This window comes from Leptinotarsa decemlineata, unplaced genomic scaffold, assembly GCF_025532065.1.
Source record: "Leptinotarsa decemlineata unplaced genomic scaffold, Ldec_3_MD MMD2_tig00026328_RagTag_RagTag, whole genome shotgun sequence".
NCBI classification, from domain to species: Eukaryota; Metazoa; Arthropoda; class Insecta; order Coleoptera; family Chrysomelidae; genus Leptinotarsa; species Leptinotarsa decemlineata.
In genome coordinates this window covers 4,892,050-4,911,831 of record NW_027412688.1, presented here as the reverse complement: position 1 = coordinate 4,911,831, position 19,782 = coordinate 4,892,050, and the positions used below count along the sequence as shown (strand labels likewise).

The 19,782-nt window shown below is 36.5% G+C and overlaps 1 protein-coding gene across 2 annotated transcripts; it reads right to left on the bottom strand.

The window, feature by feature from the left end:
• Nucleotides 1-614: 614 nt before the first annotated feature.
• Nucleotides 615-17,231, bottom strand: LOC111515932 (uncharacterized). 2 transcript variants are annotated; one of them, XM_074182018.1, is made up of 7 exons: nucleotides 17,163-17,231; nucleotides 13,616-13,695; nucleotides 10,571-10,714; nucleotides 7,761-7,796; nucleotides 5,467-5,581; nucleotides 5,098-5,162; nucleotides 615-740 (listed from the first exon to the last, which is right to left on the bottom strand). In XM_074182018.1, the coding sequence occupies exons 1-7, from the start codon at nucleotides 17,221-17,223 to the stop codon at nucleotides 723-725; spliced, it is 519 nt and encodes a 172-aa protein (XP_074038119.1). In that variant the 5' UTR covers nucleotides 17,224-17,231; the 3' UTR covers nucleotides 615-722. The 2 variants fall into 2 exon arrangements, with proteins under 2 accessions (XP_074038119.1, XP_074038118.1); XM_074182017.1 differs by lacking the exons at nucleotides 13,616-13,695; nucleotides 17,163-17,231 and adding an exon at nucleotides 16,160-16,420.
• Nucleotides 17,232-19,782: the final 2,551 nt, after the last annotated feature.

Below are 19,782 nucleotides of genomic sequence, written 5' to 3'. Positions count from 1 at the left end.
GACAGCTGATAGGCTCAGTGTCATTCATTATCTTGGCTGGGATACACACACTTTAGGATCAGGCCATCGTTGGGGTGCCATTCAGTTAGGAAATAACAGAACCACAAGTGATTTTGTCATTCCTGTATCCAACGGAGCTGCCTGGAAACATGCATCCGATGGCCGGTTTGCTCAACCCCCACATTAAAAGCCAATGCACTCAGGCAGTGAAAGATAATAAGGACAGTCAACCCGCCTCTTCAGAGTGTAACATCCCTGCCTTCAGAAAGTAAAATGATGAAAACCTTTACTTTTTGAATACTTGGACTGCGAACTTTCAAGTCATATGAAATGATTATTTCCTAATTTTTTTGTGCAGAGGCATTAATAAATAATCACTTCTTTATTGTATCTGAATGAGTATTTGAACCCTGTTGTACATTGCTTCCTATCGTTATCTATTCGCATATTCATTTTTATTCGAGAAATAAAATCACGTCACTGTAATCATCACTATCATTATCATTTCATGACTGGAACTCATCACACAACTAACCAGTCTCCACCAAAAATGTCGTTTAAACGTGTTTTCCCACATGGATGACTACTCTGTATTTTATGTAAATGAAACACATTTGCTTGAAAAGTTGTTTATTTAATGATAATTGAACATAATTATTCAAATATTTTTGCAGAGGATCACGTTCTCCTTATGATTAACGTTTTTCTTCTTTCTTCCTTCATCAGCACATGAGGAAGTTCTGGAAAAAAATACAATGAGAAAATTGCTCAGAGTCAAGATCAGTCAAATACCAAAGTTCATTATTAGTGTAAAAACATTATTTTATAACATTACACATATGGAGAATATTTACTTTCTCCCACTTGCTAAGTGAAAAGTAAATAATACTTCACGACAGCTCAAGTTCGTTAACATTTCGGTCGTCGGTTTATGCATCCAAAGTGATTCCATTATATTGTGTCAATATTTTGGAATTTTATCATTTCAAACTTTGCCAAACATGGTGTATGGATGATGTCGTTTGAGTATTTGCTACGGAGCTGATGCGATTAGGAGACGTAATATTATCTTCTGAACCGACGTTGTACCAAACATGAGTAGAAAATAATGAGAGAAACCATCCGAGAAAAAGGCTCATAACTGACAATCAGGAGCCAGCCATCAGTACAAGTTAACAAAATTATTATCTTTCTTATTTCTATCTTTTGGAAACTACAACCCTGCGCTCTTGCTGAGGTGTTTTTTCTCCAGGATGGTGCTTCCACTCATGTACCAGACATGAGTTTATAATAGAGAAGGAAAACTTTCAAGTGGAAGGCTAACAACTAACAACTGCGAGTCAATCATCAGTACCATTCCACGAATTTTCTTTTTTATCTCTCTTTCGGAAACTACAACGCTGGGTTCTTGTTGAGGTGCTTCTTCTCCATGATGGTGACCTTCCTCATGTACCAAACATAAGTGGAGAACAGTAAGAAAATTTCCCAAGTGGAATCCAGTCATCACTATCATTTCACAAATCCCATGCTGTTTCAAAAACTATGACGGTGTTTTTTTGCTCTTCGCTAGGATGGTTGTCATGGTCGTTCAAATATTATGTGTGATATGAAAGCACATAATATATACAGGGCTTTTCATGATGAGCGTTAGTTAGCCGTTTCTGACAAACTATTTAACGGATTGACCTGAAAATTTCACGGTATGCATAAATCAATATGACCTACACGCCTAAAATATTTCAGACGAAGCGTGGAATTCTTTGAATGGTTACTTGTCAAGAGACTCAAGAGGATAAACATTTCCTTGACAATATCATATGGACAGATGAGGCCACAAAAAATGGAGTTTTCAATAGACACAACAGTCATTATTGAGCGCCAGAAAATCCCCATGTTGTCCGCCAAAGGGGTTTTCAAGAAAGATGGCAATTCAATGTATTTTGTGCCATGAAGAATGAGTCAATTTTTTATATCGAGTTTTATGATGATAATTTGAATGCATCAAAATATGAAGATTCACTGAGGAATGGAATTCAAATGATTTTAAATAATAGACCAGGAAGAGAACATGTATGGTACCAAATGGATGGTGCTCCACCCCATAAGTCTCATTCAGTCAGCGAAGCTTTAACCGAAATCTTCCAAGACAGATGGATTGGTAATAATGGACCTTTTCGTTGGCCTCCTAGAACACCAGATGGCAATCCATTAGATTATTCCGTGTGGGGTTTCATTAAAAATATGGTTTATTCTACTCCAATAACAACAATGGAAGATATGACATCGAGAGTTACAACTGCTTTCAATAGTTTGACTCCAGACTTGTTCAGAAGCGCTACACATGACAATCTTTTGAAGATATTACATATTTGTTTGAGTAGAGGTGGAGATGAACATATTGGATATGAACATATTCTGAAATACACTGACGATTAAATTAACTCATTAATTTATGGGTTTATTATTTTCAGTTCGTGTTTCAGCGTTAATAAAACTATTGTTTGAAGAGAAGTTTCATTCGATGGTTGAGGAGTATTTCAATAATTATCTTTTCATTGTATCATCTGTGACTAATTGAGAAACATCAAACGAAATCTGTTTTACATAAATGAGGGATGAACAAGGAAACCATATCAATTTCCATTTGAAACAGTTTATCTCGAAAACGGTTCAAAATATGAATAGTATTATCTGAACAAAGTTAATCTAAAATTGGATGTAGAGCTCGAAAATGTTGAAATATACAGGTATTCCATTTGAAAAAATTGAGTTCCACTCATTTTTTCATGACATCAAAGTATCTGCATTTTTTGAAGACCCTGTATGAGGCAAATGAAAGTATGACTCGGAGCGAAGATCCTCATAGCATCACTCCACTTCATTTCAAATTTGATGGTTTTAGTGCAAGAGAGTTAAAGATTATCAGCATTTATAAAAGTTCATGTTTGGTAAAAAAAATATCGAAATTAATTTATATATTCTAAACGGTAATAGATAGATATAAGGAAATAGTATGTAAATTTGTTGACAAAATGATAATGAATCATAATATGATATTATATACGGGGTGTTCCATTTGAAAAATCAAAGAAGCCGCTACTTTATAGTAGAAGCGACAACGCCGCTTCGTCTAAAATATTTTAGGCGTGTAGGTCATATTGACTCATGCATACTGTGGAATTTTCAAGTTTATCCGTTGAATAGTTTGCCAGAAACGGCTAATTAACGCTCATCATGAAAAGCCCTGTATGCACACTGTACTGCACTACTGAATCTTGCTTCAACTGATATAGCGTCGTAAAGTGATTGCTTTTTCTGATCAATAAAGGTTATAGAACACCCTCTACTTCATGTTTTTCAGCTCTTCATGAGGACTCACCAATCATGAGGCGAGATCACAGCCTTCCTCTACCAGTAGCATTGCATTTTCGGTTGTTTCCATGAATTTGTATGCCATGCATATCACATGGGGGTATACTGTTTCTGTTTACACATTCTTCATCAGCATTATGCCGCTTCGTTGATTTTATATGAAGTCCATACCTGTTCAATTTCCTCCACCTCATCTTGGTATAAATATAAATATTTTACGATTTTCTGTGATGAGTTTCATTGTTCAAAAAACAGTACTTCATTGCACTCCTATATCTTCCCTGCGCAAAATCCTAGATCAGTCAAATTGCGGAGAAAACATTTTGTTCTAGAGGAAATACTCCATTCACACTTTCAGTATATCAACCAAGAGAGTGTTCACTTATCTGTTTCGAATTACCTCCAAAGAAATGGTATAATTTTGGTTTTGGTAGTATTTTTGATGTTTCTTGACTTTGGGGCCCCAAATTTGCGTTAACGTAGCCATTTCGTAGAAGAATTCAGGAACTACTAACAACTGCTGTCTGTCCTTACCCATGCTGCGATTTTCTCAGGCATTACCTCCACATGAAATCAGAGCTCGAAAACAAAGCCCTTGTGATTCAATATCAGACAGTGCTGTTTCGATTTCCGAAGGTCTCATCAGGGGTACTAGACTGAACCACGTATGCCTTGCTAGACTCAATTGCCTTCAAAGGGCAAACCTGAAATAGCGGAGATGACACCATTGATCCACGAATATAAAACATGAACAAGACTCTCCAAGAAGATCTGTTAAAATTCAAGCCCAATATCGACCGCCAAACAAAATTTATCATCTGCCTTCAACTGCAGTCTTCATTGCATGGCTTGATTTTCAAGAATAGCCAGTCCAGCAATTTTTTTGTGGTTCCTTTATGTTTGATATTCGTGAATTAATTTTTCTGTTGATCCAATAGATGGCGCTTCCGAAAAGAGAGATATCATCAACTTTAGTTTCTCAAGGTTGTTCTTTGAAAAAAGTTGAGTCCAGCAATGCATTTGTGATATCTGATAAGACCTTGGCGTGTCAAAATTTGCTGTATGTTGTGGGATCACGATGTTCTGATGTTATTCATGAGCTCTGTTGTCCATAAAGGGAGATGTAATTACCTTCACTTTCAATAAATTTCCAGGTGACTACTGGAATGTTAATGTTCTCAAGCGAATGCTAAGTTTTTACGAGCGTCTGCTTCAAATATTCCACCAAGGGGTGAAAAATTGTTTTAACTGCTCCATCTCATGTTTTTGTGAATCTCAATAGTAAAAATCATTACGGGATTTCATTTGCCATGTTCTGAGAATGAAACTAGATACATATCTATAGAACACAGAAGTTTCGTCCCAACAGTTTTCTTTCTTCTTCGGAATTGTGTTTTTACGTGTGATGGATAATGATATTTTTTCCGATTCTGAGAAACTGGAATACTTCAAAAAATGTCAATCAAAATGCCAGACATTATCGACTTCACCCATCTAGAAACTTGGGAATTATGTATATTGAATATGGAATGGAAGATGTTGTTTTTAATGAATAAATGATTAATGATTACCTAGAAAAAATTCAGATGTTCTCGTTTTGGAAAATATGATTCAGTTACTTTTCTCAAAATCAAAAATGTAACGAAAGATGAATTCACAATCTCATAAAAAAATTCATTTCGAGTTTAATGTTGACAGATATTTCTATTTTCACGAAACACTCACCTCAGGATCTTTTTCAAAAACGCATCTTTCCACATGCCATATTGCGATATGTATAGGTTCTATTCCTGGAAATTAAAAAAAATAAGGTACGGATTGAATGGTACTGTAGATTCAACCATCAAGTGTTCAGAATATTGCCAACTCGATTGATTGATTGAAATTTACAATTGTTTCTCTGATTTCGTTTCAGAGATTTTTCGTCAGGGATACATATTTGAAAATAACCATACGTTTAGCAGTTTGAACATATTCAAGATTGAGGAGTGACATTTCTCTTTCAATTAGATTGAACTGTCAATTCTTCGGAGTTGAAATGCAGTGATCAATAAATTGAAGAAGAATTCAATATTGTTTTTGTTTGAAACCTACCGTTGTTTTTAACTTCTTCGATACATTTCCCATATATCCGTGTTCCATTACATTTGAGCACTTCAGGCATGAAAGTTTGTACCACATCAAGGTCAACTTCTAGATTAGGTGACATCTGAAAATTCGAATATTCATACAGTATGTCTCAGTAGATTCGAACCACACAGAAACCTTTTTTATTATTGATTCAATAAAAAAGTTCAGCAGAGACGGAAGCCTAAAATACAACCATTGGATGCATGAAGTGTAAAGTATCTTTTTTCTTGAAAATATCTAGAATTGAAAGAGGGCGATGATATCCCCCCTGACAAAGAATCTATGGTATCAACAGGGAACTCATTCGTCGAATATCAAGCGGTGAGTTTATCTTTGATACTCGAGGATTGAGTCAGCTCTCTGTCGATCTTAACGCTTCAAAGAGCCTCGTTCATCTTTGATATTGAAAGTTCTGTGTTGATCCCAAAGATGGCGTTTTTGTGAGAAAACATGTCATCGCCCTCAATTACTTAGGCTCGTTCTTTGATGACAGTTGAGTGCAGCAATGCATTCGTGGTTTGGCCTAGCACCACAGATGAGACCTATGGCGGTCCGAAACAGTGCTATCTGGTGATGAATTCAATATTGAAAAAGTTGATGATTATTGCAAATCATGCTCAACTATGCAACTGCAGAAATTTGTAAGGTTTCGTTTGATTCTTGAAACTATTCTCTAACAATAACAGTAAAAATTCAGCTGTAATTATCGAACATGAAATTTTGGATGCACTGAAAACAAATGTTTGCTAGTGAACATCAGAATGCGTTAGCATTTATAAGATACTGAATCAAAAATATTTGTAAAAACCAATTTGTCTTCATGAATCAATGAATCTTTCAACAGATTCTTCATTTCATATGCTGATTGAAATATAATAACATTTTCCAATGAGCCTATGGTCAATATACGAATGCAAGGAATCCCAATGCAGTACTTTATGAAAATTGATACGATAGGTTGCCTTTTATGTTTCGAGATTTGGCAACCCTAGTGTTGCAATCTGGCAACTGACAGCTCTATCGTAAAGTTGGGACATTTTTGAGCTTATACGTACATACGCGCGCTATGTACGTATAAGCGTATGTACGTATACGCGCGCTATTTGTGTTGTTTACAGTAACTTAGAAGATTCACCTCCGCCCAAAAATGGAATTGAATCGTAAAAATTTGCGTGCGATTATTTTTTACAACTTTCGACGTAGATCAACTCAGAAACAGTGCATGGATGACTCAATTCAATTTTTGGCAATGAAGCTCCATGAAGAACCAGTGTTTATCGATGGTATGGGGAATTCAATCGTGGTCGTAGTTCACTGCAAGACGAATTTTGTGAAAATCGTCCAAAACCAGTTGTTGGATCATCAATGGAAAACCATTGATGCTGTCCGCGAACTGATAGTGCATTAGTGGGACCAGCATACATTCAATATTGTATAAACATTTGACTGTCAAAAAAATTTGTACGCGTTGGATCCCACATAATTTGTCAATCGCTCAAAAGAACGCTGGTGTCGATTGGTCGAAGGAAATGCTCAAAAAATACGATCGCGGTGCTTCGAAACATGTCTATGACATCGTGACAGGTGATGAATTGTGGATTTAGGCGTATGAGCCCGAAAATAAACAGCAGTCGACTGAATAGGTGTTTCAAGAAGAGCCAAATCCAACAAAAATTGTGCGATCACTAAGCACTTACAAGCAAATGGTGGCCTGTTTTTTCTGAAAAACTGGACATGTCGCAACCGTACCACTAGAACAACGCAGAAGAGTCAATTCTGAGTGGTACACAACTATTTGTTTGCCAGGTGTCTTCCAAAAAATCAGGAAAACCAACCGCCGAAGACGGATCACTCTTCACCACGACAATGCGAGCTCTAACACATCGGTTCAAACAACTGCATTTTTGAGCATCCAAAACATCGATTTGATGAGTCATCTGCCGTATAGTCCTGACTTGGCATCGAATGACTTCTTTTCATTCCCGCAAGTAAAAAACAAACTGAGAAGTCAACTTTTTTCGACACCTGAAGAAGCGGTTGCTGAATTCAGAATGCATGTTTTGGAGATACCTCAATCAGAGTGGCAAAAGTGCTTCGACAATTGGTTCAAACGCATGAAAAAGTGTACAGATCTTCATGGGGAATATTTCACGAACAATAAAGTGATTTTCGATTGTTATTATTTGTTTTTTTTCTCCAATCCCGAAATATAAAGGACAACCATCGTATACTTGGTTAATACCCATATAAGTACTCACCTCACCTGATCCAATCCATAAACATGTTATGTATCTCTGTAAAAAAAGCAAGTAGTGAGAAACAAACGACAACAGGTAGTAGTTGTTGGGTTTTTTCTTTCTGAGGATAACGATCATTCTATGAGGAATATAATAGGTGAGACGGTGGAATAATGAGACATTGAAAATTTCACCCAATCCAAAAAACATATGATGTTTCATATCATAGCGGTTTGGGGCGTATCCTGTCTATATTGTTATTATATATTTCACCTGTTCGGAACTGGTCCAATTAAGTTTTGAAATTTTATAGTTTGAGCCAACGTCTTTCAGATGAAGTTACTTTCAGTTCTAAGTGTCAAGGTTCCATTCTTATTGCATGATACAGATACGTCACAAGACTGAACTACAGATTCAGTTGAAACTGATCTTCGAATTTATGACAGACTGAGTGTTGTACTATTGCAGGTCGAGGTTCCCGAAAATCAATTCATTTTATTCGTTCGAAGGAACAACATGATTTCTGTGGAGGATCTAATTGAAATCAGATACAATCTGATGATGAAAGCTGAAGGAATTCGGTGAAGCAAGTGTTTCGTCTCGTGAGCTTCATATTTGTCAACATCGATGGGAAAATGTGTGACATTTTGCTACTTTCGAACTAGACACCTAAAAAATGGTCACTAGTGTACTCTTCAATGACCTATCTTGAAACATAAAGAGTACGGGACGAATACACTGGTGAACATATACGTAGAGATCTTCATATAAAAACTGCAGAGATGATAACCAAATAACTGTTCAACGAAGCAGAGATTGGCACTGGAAAATTAGGAACAGTGGCTGCTCACTGGACCCTTGAAAAACCACTTGAAAATATGAGACTGTATATCGAAAACCTAGCTGTAGGCAATGCACCAAAGAAGCAGAAACAGTTCGTCATATTCCATGCGAGTGCGAGACACTGCAATACACGAGGCGAACAATTCATGGACAACACGGATAGTGTCAAGGCAAATATGACATATATTAAGTAAGGGACCTGTTAAAATCAGTACAAGGAACATGATTATAAGGGTCATGAAAACATATCAAGCTCACGAGACTGCTCTGTTTTCCGGATACTTGAGAGAAATACAGAAGACAGACGTAATGATGAGTTTCGACATGAAGTCGATATTATTATTTACTTTCCGAAACTAATCATTGGGTCCGGGAAATATGTTCCCTAAATAGACGCAAGAAGCCAAGGACGACAGCTTCCTAAATTTGTCCGGCTAAGATTTCTGCCTTGGCGCGTCAAACCAGCATAATCTCAAGATGCGGGAGTGGAGAGTAGATTTGTGTCGCCAGGAGCAGAAAACTCTACGACAATATCGTCTTGTTTTGATGATTGGGAAGAACTTCATGAGGCTTTTCAGCTTGTATGCCTATGGGTGGAAAACGAATAATTCCAATGAAATCGGCACTTCTCGTTCCCCACAATGGATTCAATATCCCCGGGAGCGTGGAACAATAATACCGGAGGCTCAATTTCAGACTTCAGCCCACTCTACCTGAAGGAGGCAAAGTTCAGGAGCTTGAATTAGCGGAGGAATTCAATGCTGTTGAAGGAGACTCAACGCCTTGGCATATTTTTAATTTGCTGCAGGGCTCAAACTCAGTGATAGAGTTGTTATCGCCCCGTTCAGTATCGAAAACTAAACCAGGTTCACCAGCTGCTCGGGTAGCTGCCATAAAGAGAAATACCCCAATTCCTGCTCTTTCATGATCGCAAACCACGCAGAAAAAGCGATCTGGATTTTTGACGATTTTACCAGATCCATCAAGTACCATTCTGTCATAACGACATGCCAAACTCAAAAGTCCACAGCGCCCCTGTTGTCAGGGGAAGTACAACTATGGAACGGATGATTTGAGATGCAAACTCCTATGAAGGTACATCATTTTTTGGGTCTTTACGTTGAGTTGATACAGCTCTGTTAGAGTTTGTGCTGATACTTGCCGCGAAGAGAGTTCTCTACTGTCGTTGTTTCACCCCGAAGTGAGGATACGTCTCATTATTATTATTATAATCTCTATTATCATTCTCATCGAAGGGTCAGTAGGTCGGGCCCTATCAGCAAAGCTTCGACTATTCGGAGGCGCTCTAGCATTTTCAATCAATGACTATTCCCACACACTGCGGTTACTGATCTTCGAATTCGAGGATTATTTTTCCTGAGCAGACACAATGAGTCAAAAATGAGATAATTCTGCATTAGCGCGACTAAGCCGGCATTGTCTTGATATTCGAAAGTGAATAGGGCTTCATTTCACCAGGGACTCAAATGATCAAAACAACCATTCTTATCGAGTAGCCCGGAGAGAGTCCGTGTTTTTCCTTTTCGAAAGGTATTCGTCTCGGCAGGAGCTGAAAATTCCACGTCTTGCTCTGATGGCCGCGAAGAATTACAACTCATTTATGAACATGTATAAGCCTGGGAGTGGAAACTAAATAGTTCTATTAGATTCGGCACTTCTCATTCTTCAAAATAGATTCAATTTTTCCCGGAGCAGAGGGCATTACCGGTGTGCCGTCAATACCTTCGAAGTGTCATGGATAAAGCACCCTTAGGGCCGCTTTATGGCTTTATGGCGATGGATAAAGACTGAGAACGCATATGCTTGATTTGCTCTCAGGCGCCTCGCGGTAGGCCCTGCTCCTTGTATCAGGAACCTCTTTACCCATTACGTAATTGCGATAGACTGAGTTGTTATTATTATTATTGTTATCAATACTATTCGGGTCGAATTCTACAAAAAAAGTTTAATTGACTACATAAATTTACCTGAATCTTCTCAGTAATTTGCTCATCGAAACCATCAAAGTTACCATTTTTTATTTCATCCAGTTCTTCGTCCGAAATTCCAGCTATTATATCACATCTTTTGTGCCACTTCTTACAGAAATTATACAATTTTTCATTGAAGTCCTGCAAAAATAAAAATTATATTGAGGATACCGTTTCTGACCAGAAATATAAAAAAAGTTATGTATCTTTTTGAAGGGCAAAATACAAGCACTATAGAAATATTCTTAAAGGCGCTCTAAGAGCGGAGCCTGTATGAATTTAGCAACTCTCATTGGATTTGAATTGCTGGAGATTCAATCCATTTGAAAAACCATTCTCAGAAAGTTGAGTCCACATAAACGCGGTTTTCCAAATGAACGAGTTTTTGAACAGTGAAGTCCGAGGTGTACTGAGTGGAACCTCAATCTATCTATCTGTAGCCACAGTTCATTGCGTTTTTCTGTATGTACTTGGTGCTCTTGCACTCTTGCGCTCTTGGTGCAATCAATTGAGCCCAGTCACTTGAATATCTTCTGTGAAATTATCAATAGAAGAGAGACAAATCTCCCACCTTTCTTACATGTTCGAGGCTATCAAGCTTGTTAGTGATGTTTGTCTCTTCAATCAGGCAGATGGCTCTTTTTTGGATGGAATTCCAGCAGCTTCAGGGCATGCTTAGTGGCGGAGCTCAATACATGAAAACAATACTTCAAGAAAGACCTGACCTGAGCTTTATAAAGAATGAAAATTTGCTGTGGTGGGTACAGTTTTCTGGTTCGGAACAGTGTTTCAAGCTTTTGAGAAGCAGCCTTCGCTATTTCAGCGACATGATTGTGCCAAGACATATTGATGTCCATTTTAACCCCCAACAAACCTATTGAAGCAGAAATAGAAATTTTCTGTCCTGACATTATTATATCCTGTTCGGAAACACCAATTTCTTTGGGGAAAACCAATGCCTGGGTTTTGTGGCATTGAACTGAACCTGGTTACTTCCACACCAATTCGAAATCACTTCTAGATCCTCATTAAGATAGGCCACCTCCTGCTGCCGGAGAAGATGTGAATCCGCAACCGATGTTCTGGAATCCAAACGTAATGACGACACATTTGTGCTGTCGTGAGCAAAGCAGTATATTGGATTCTTGTTTTTTATTCGATATATAATAAAGAGAGGGTTGGAGACAATATAGATACCTGGGGAACATCAGCGTTGATGATGAAATTATTCGAGCCACTAGCAGGAAACGCTCTTTCAGGAAGCTGGAGAGCCATACACAGAAATAATTCGACAAGGCATATCATCGAGTTTGGCTAGCAAAACGTTATGCCTCACACGCTCAAAAGCCTCAGAGATATCAAGCGCAACAGCTCTTGATTCTCCATACGATAGAAGGTCGACTGCTGATATTTGTTTCTGAAAGCCATAATGATGATTGCTCAAGATTTGAAGCCTTTCAAATATTGAAGAATATGGAGGTTTATGGTTAATTGATTTTTTTGGGAATAGGCTAAACGCGAGGAATCTGCAAAATACTGGTGTGAGTTCATTTGCACACTTTTTGAGTACGATGACATGCCTTCATCAGAATCAGACGCCTTGTTGATAATTTCCGTCATTATGGATTCTCTAGTACGTAATGCCTTTTTTATGGCTGTTTTTCTAACAGAATGTTTCATTTTGAAGTTGTTTTCTTCAAGAAAATGTGTGAGCTCTACTTCGTTAATGTAGGATCATATCGTGATAATGATACGATGAAGTATTATTTCACAATGTCATTAACCTTGAATAGAAATATAGAGGTAGGATCCTCTGCTATATTATGCTGGTGGAACAAGAAGCATCTGCAAGAATTTCTTCAGTGTGGACACTGGTATGAATATCTGTCAGTTGATATTATTCAATATTCATCGTGGTATTAACAAGGGAAACATTTGTTTCCTGGTAGGCATTCTCCAGATACTACTATGCAGGAACACTGGGAGAAATAAATCTTTGAAATGAATAATTGTCCTAATATGTTTGCATAGTTTTTTCGTTGATATAACAGCCACACAATTTGAGGAAATGAGTTTTCTAAAGCAATCTGTTTGATATGACATATTTCCCAAAAAATTCTACCAAAAGGTATAGCTAGGGCATTTTTGAATACTGCAGTTGTTGTTTTTGAAGAAATAGGCCATGGTTATTTATGTAACTCGTACAACCAAAAGGTTGGGGTTCTGTATCTGTTTTGATATTTCAAGCGCCTTCTCAAAGCTAGACATCATAAACTTCAACAGACCCCATAAATAACTTTTTCAAAATTTATTCAGTGTTGTCTGGAAGTGTTAGGTGTTACGAATCACACGTTTAAAGGTAAGACCTCGTTAGTCCTTAGCTCGCACAAGTTTCTCAACTTCTGAGAGTTGTCGTTCGTATGGGGGCGGCAGCTGATTAACGGAAAAACATATCTTAAACAGTTTTTTTTTTAAACAGTTCCACATATATTTGAGTTCTCTCAGTGGATATGAACATTGCGTTATGATGAAGCTGAGTGTCAGACCCAACACCCTGTGTAAAAAACTTGTATGCTCAGTTTGCAATCATTCGTTGAACTTTGAGAATACATGAAGTTTCATGTTGAATAATAATGAATCATCAACAGAATTTATTATTTTCCATATCATTTCAGGCAACTATGGTAGTTGTATGAAGGCTATTTTTCGGGTTTTCTGGCCGTGGCCTGCTGGTTTTTATGCCTGACGTTTCGTCTACTGCTGCGGTAGACATTTTTGAAGGCGATGTGGTAACGGTAGCAATACCAGAGCTGGTGCTCTGGTTCTTGTTCCTGTTATATCCAATGCATCTACTATTATTTCCGTATTGGGCGCTTTGTTTATATAGTTCTTAATTGGTATATAGTTCATAATATGGAAGTATTATTATACAGAAAGTGATGATGGGTGGTAATTCTAGTGATATTATCTATGATTTGATTCATGAATCTCTTGAACAGACTTGTTCATTATGATGAAATTGTTGAATTCGTTCAAACATACCTCTTCTTTCACGTATGCATTAGCAATGAATAATCCAATGGACATCAACAGAAATCTGAAAACGTTGTCCATAATGAAAGCTGTAATTAAAAAATTTGATTTATTACTCGTATACATTCCAACAATAAATTAGGGGTCTTTGGAAAATGAAATTTCTTGGCTTTCTATTCCTCCATGATAATAATAAAGATGAATTGCGAAGTGTAGAGTGATCTACTCTATTGAACGAGAAATATGCAAAACTCCCAAAGAAAGTTAGAAAAAAATAACTTGGATGAAACATAGAGATATATAGAGCATAAATAGAGGTTTTTTCAGAAACAAACTGAAAAAAATCCTTTGGCAACAAGTCTTTCACGTGAACCTTAAATTATACGAGAGGAAACAGAAAACAGAAAACGTTAAATTATAACCGTTTTTACCATTTAGTTTGTACTACAAACACAATTAACAGGAACATACAATGTGATATATGTGTGCTATTTATATAGGATGTCAACTAAATGGAACACTATTATACTCAATGGTACACTTCGAGGTTTCGGGACAAGCTACTCAGCACCTCATCAACACCGTTTTCGAAATCACCACACGATGAAAAACTCATTTTTTCAATGAGTGTATCGCGGAGAGAAAAATAAATCTGTTTTTGTCACGATGACAATATGTTACATATAGTCAGTGGGCATACTTGAAGGCTGGCTATAAATCAAATCATCAAAAGGAACAACACTGTAGGATGGTAGACTGATACCTATTGAAAAACAACTACTCCCGTTGGATTATATCCGACATGTGTCAGTGCAGGATTCTTCAATGAAGTTATTTCTTCATATGCTGTTGGCGACTGCCCCAATAGATTTTTAATTATTGGAACACAATTGTAGACCAGTTTCGGGCTGTCGGATATAATCCAACGATCTTCATAGTATCAGCCAGGATAGTAGTTGTTTTCTGATAGGTGTCAGTCTATTAACCTACAGTTTAGGGAGTTGAGACTGGCAGGAAAGAATTGTTCCTTCAGATGACAAACCTGTTGGTTGTTGTCCGCTTCAGCCCAGTTCGAGGAATGATACTCTGAAGGAAGTTGATTTTCAATTATCGCAAATCATCGATTTCATGTTGATGATAGACATTACATTTCACTGACGAGTGGCCCGAAACCGGTCTGCAAGTGTGTTCCAATAATTGAATACTATTTCGTCAGTTGTATCGCCAACAGCATATGCAGGAATAACTTTAGTGAAGAATCCTGCAATGACACCTGTCATGGTATCAGCCAGGGAAGTAGTTGTTTCCTAGTAGGTGTCCATTAACCTAGAGTGTAGGGAGGAACGAATTGTTCCTTTAGATGATTTGACTAAATGTTTACTCATTCGTACGGTTTATCAATTCCAGTCACAGATATTTCATTTGAATAGAAAAGGGGAATATTTTCCAGACCAGTTTTTTGAAAAAAAATTTTTGACTTGCAATTTTCCCATTATTTAACAATAATGTGGGAAATTTTCAAAGTACGACTCAGTTTGTAGTAGGAATATTTTGGTAGGGAATTGAAATAGGAATGCTTCATAGGAATGTCCAACAGTGTAAAATGTTATTCGATTGAACAATATCATTCTCGATTGTATACTTTGAAAATCCGGGACAAAAATGCCTTATCTTATTTTCTTTGGAAGTTTGGTTGTTTCTCATTTTTTTTATTTAGTGATGGAGAAGTTGAAAGTCGAAAAACCGTTTTCTCAAAAAAACTAATGTTTCTCGAAAATTTGGCTCTCAATTCTCATTTGGGAATAATGAGAATCGGGAAAACTCAACAAATAAATTCAAACAGATGAGAATTGATAACGTTTTCTCCACATTACCCTTCAGATTTTGCGATACTTTTTGAGAAATAGAAACTGTATTTCATCATCAGTTATAGTTTCAATAATCATTATACTGAAAGAAATAGAAAAGGAGGTATTGGGTATTTATGTATGTACAGTTGTTTCATGTATGTGATTTCAAAATAATATTGATATGACATGAGAAATATAGACGAATACCACGATCCACGATGTTTACATTTCATTGAAAGCTTTCCAGAAATTTCATTCATAGTATTGACAATTTGATTTCCAGAGGAATCATCATTATTTTTTTAATTATTTGTTTGTCTTCCAGAATGAGTTTGCACCATTTTCTGATGACACCAATTTTTTTGGTGGAACACATATCGAAAAACACATATCACATACATTTAATATTGAAAATTAATTTTTGTTGATATATCATTATGCTATACTTTTGAATATAACGAAAATCTGGAAAAAACAATACTATTCAAGCTTATTGCTTTCATTCAAGGATATCCCCGGAGCTTAGAAAAAGAATAATTCAGTCGAAGTAACAATTACATTCGATGGAAAAGTAGGAAAAATGTAAAATATGATCAGCTCACAGCCTATGTTTTCGACACAAAATCAGTTGCAGAAAACTCATTTTCAGAAAATTTTCGAAAAAACTTCAACCAATGAAAAAATGAATCGGAAAGTTCCTCACCTGTTTCATCAATATTCTAACTGAAGAGAAAGCAATCTTCAGCCATTTATATATAATCATTTCGTACAGCAGATTTTCGTCTTTTGAAAAACAAGTTTTTAAGATCATCTTCCATTCGAATGGAGATTTTATATGTTTTTTAGAAGATCTCAAAATGAATTTTATCGTAATAGTATTCACATGTCGCGATTCGTAAATGCAATTATGAAAAAAGAAATCACGCAATGGAGGAATAAATGAACGATTCATATCAATTTGTATGCAAACTGATTGTCCTTGATGAGAAATGAATTCAAACATATCGTGTTTTCGACAAGAGACAACACTTGAAAGGATATTGCTGTGGAATATGCATTAGTGTAGGGGTCATCATTTCTGGACATAAATATACAGGATGGGGCACCCCATACGACACGGTCCCTGTAAACCAAACCAATAATTTTTTCGGGAATTTACCCATTTCATTATACAGCGTGACTCACGGTCGATGGTAGGTTAGACGTTTCTGGAAAACGCAAAGCATGATTTTTCTGAAAATTTCACCTCTCACATTTCCTTACCTGTTCTATCGATCTGAAATATTTTCAGCATTGCGGCGTTTTCACTTCTATCAAAAAGTCCTAGCAACTTTATTTTTTTGAATGGAACACCCCATATATTAATAAATTTTTCGAATTGCTCTGGTATTATTATACTTTTTTATTGATAATATCCATTTATATTTTCCGATTCCGGAGAGGAAGCCTTAAGGCAGCAGACGCGCGGGTTGATGAAAAAAAATAAGTTTTTCAAATGAAGAAATGCATGTGAAGTGAGTTTGAATTATACGTTACGTACAGTTTACGTACAGCGCCATCTGCCCGCGAATAGATCTAGCAATAATGTCGATAATTCTGTCAAATACAAATCCTGAGCTTGAGAGTTACAAACAAGGAAACAAACATACATACAAACATACAGGTGAAGCTGATAAAAGCGTGTCAAGAGGTAAAATTTCACTTACATGGAACACTGTCATTCTCACTGCTAGCCTTCCGGTGTTTCGCCATAAGAACTTGCCTCATTGGCTTCTCAGTAGCAAATACGGATAACATTATAAGAAAAAACACTCAATTCGTTCATAATTACTTCTTTTTGTCACGGAATGGGTCGAAGTTACCCATGTCGTCGATGACAGTACGTAAATAACATTCATTCGTTCATTTGATTGAATGGTATATTGAAGGGTATATATACCCTTTCAATTTGCTAATGATGTTTCGTAGATTATCTGTGTTCCATAATCGTTTCTAGTAACAATGCATTCAATTATCTGCAGGGCCGTCGCCATGGGGGGGATGGGGGAAAAGCCCCCCTGCTTTTTCGATTTGGGAAAAAGTTGGAAAAAATTGGGAAATTTTGGGCCATGAAGATAGAAAAAATAATAGTAAGAAAATGAATAAAAATTATGAAAATAAAAATGAGAGAAAAGAAAAGGAGAGGTAATAAGAAAAGGGATAGAACCAGGAGAAGGTTGGGATTTTCCAACATGCATAACTTGAAGAGAATTCTGAGTTGTTTGAGATCTTACAAAAAGTTTAGTTTCTCCCAAGTGAGAAAACAGTCCTGAACAGTTCACAAGTTTTGAAGTAACAATTTTACAAAATTCCCAACTTTTTGCTGTTTTTTCGATTTCGACTTGGAAAAGTTGGAAAAATTCGGGCCGTGAAGATAGAAAAAATAATAGTAGAAAATAATAAGCACAATATCATTTAAGTGTTGTTTCCTTTCATTTGTAGTGACTATCTATACATGGTAGATATGGTGGAAGACCAAGGACCTTGGTTCAAAGTAGAATAATTCCCATTATCACTTTTATAATCACCAGAATTCATTTTTTGCTTATGATGCACTGTTTGGAACCTTCAATGTAGTAATGAATATCACTGGAGTTTTTCCTAACACCAAATCGTTATTTTTAACACTTCGACACGTGTTTCGATCACCAAGGGAAAGTCAAAAGATGTTGCACTGAAAAATTCAACCCAGCAAGCACATTTGTGCTGTCCACAGTGATGTGAGCTGTCAGGAATAAGCACATACAGGTATATTCCTGACAGTTCACATCACTGTGGACAGCACAAACGTGCTGGGTTGAATTTTTCAAGGCATCGTTTTTTGACTTTCCCTCTAACACAAGATAGGTTCACAAAAGAAAGACGTACAATACAGGAAATAGCAGCTACTAACGGTTTCTCGAGGGGTATTGTAGATGACATAATCAGGAAAAAGAAGTTTAGGTTAAGAATGAACGAAATCTCGACTTTCAGAAAGGACAAAAACCAAGATAAATACATGTCAGTTCCATACCACCAATATTCGAGGAAATTTGGAAAGATTTTCAAGGAACTAGGTATGAAGGTGGTTTTTAAAACAAGACATACACTATAGAGCCTTTTGGGAAGTCCAAAAGACAAAGTCGATGATTCGGAAAAGTCTGGAACTTACGAAATTGAATGTAAGGACTGTGATGCAAAATATTATGGACAGATGAAAAGATCTATTGAAGTGAGATATAAGGAATAACTAGCACACTTGAAATATGGAAGACCTTGAAAATCAGCAGTCGCCCATCCTATTTTGCAACAAAACCATTCCATAGACTTCAGTTCATCAAAATTAGTTAGACAAGTTAACAACAACAGGCAACTAGATGCCTATGAGAGTATAGAAATAAGTAAACACAATAATATTATGAATAACGATGACGGACTTATACCAAAGAGCATACTATATAGCTTGTTAAAATAATATTGTTGGGTTTACTGATTACTACATAAGGACACATTGCAAAAATAAATTTAGATAGGCAATATTGTGAAATTATTTTTCATATAGCTGAAAATTGTTTTATATACAGCTAATAACAGTTAAACATATACATATTGTGAAATGATTGATGAAGAAAAATTGTAAAATTAATTCAGATTGGTACACCTGTATGGGTTTACCTGGATGGTTTACCTGTATGGGATATAGCATAAATAGGGTTAGCTTCGCGTTAGTTTCTAGTTTTAATCTTTCTCTTTGAAGATGATCACTTGGTGATCGAAACACGTGTCGAGGTGTTAAAAATAACGATTTGGTGTTGGGGAAGAAAAAACTCCAGTAATATTCAAAATTTTGTTTTGTTTGTGCATACCTTAACGGGCATAATCATTCAGCCAATATTTGGATAGCTAAGTAAGAAAATTATCATATTATAGTAGTAACTAATCCCTCGGCTTTAATGTCTTTGAAAATTGGGAAATTTTGCTGGTGAAGTTGGGAAAATTTGGATTCCCTTGTCCCCCTGGTTTTTCTTTTCGCTACGGCCCTGATCATCTGTTGTCCATCGATTGTAATTTCATACACTCCCAATCAATTCATTTATTTGTAATGAGAATGTTGATATTCAGATTTTGCAATTATGAATTACTCATCATCTTTCAATTATTTTCCACCTGTACAAAAAAAGAATTGTGGTTCCCGTTCCCCACTGGTATATATGTTGCACTTGCATGATTTATTTGAGCCAAAATTCTTTTCTCGATTGTACTTCCTGATAGATGTTGATAGTGGACAGTTACCATCTGTCTCTATCA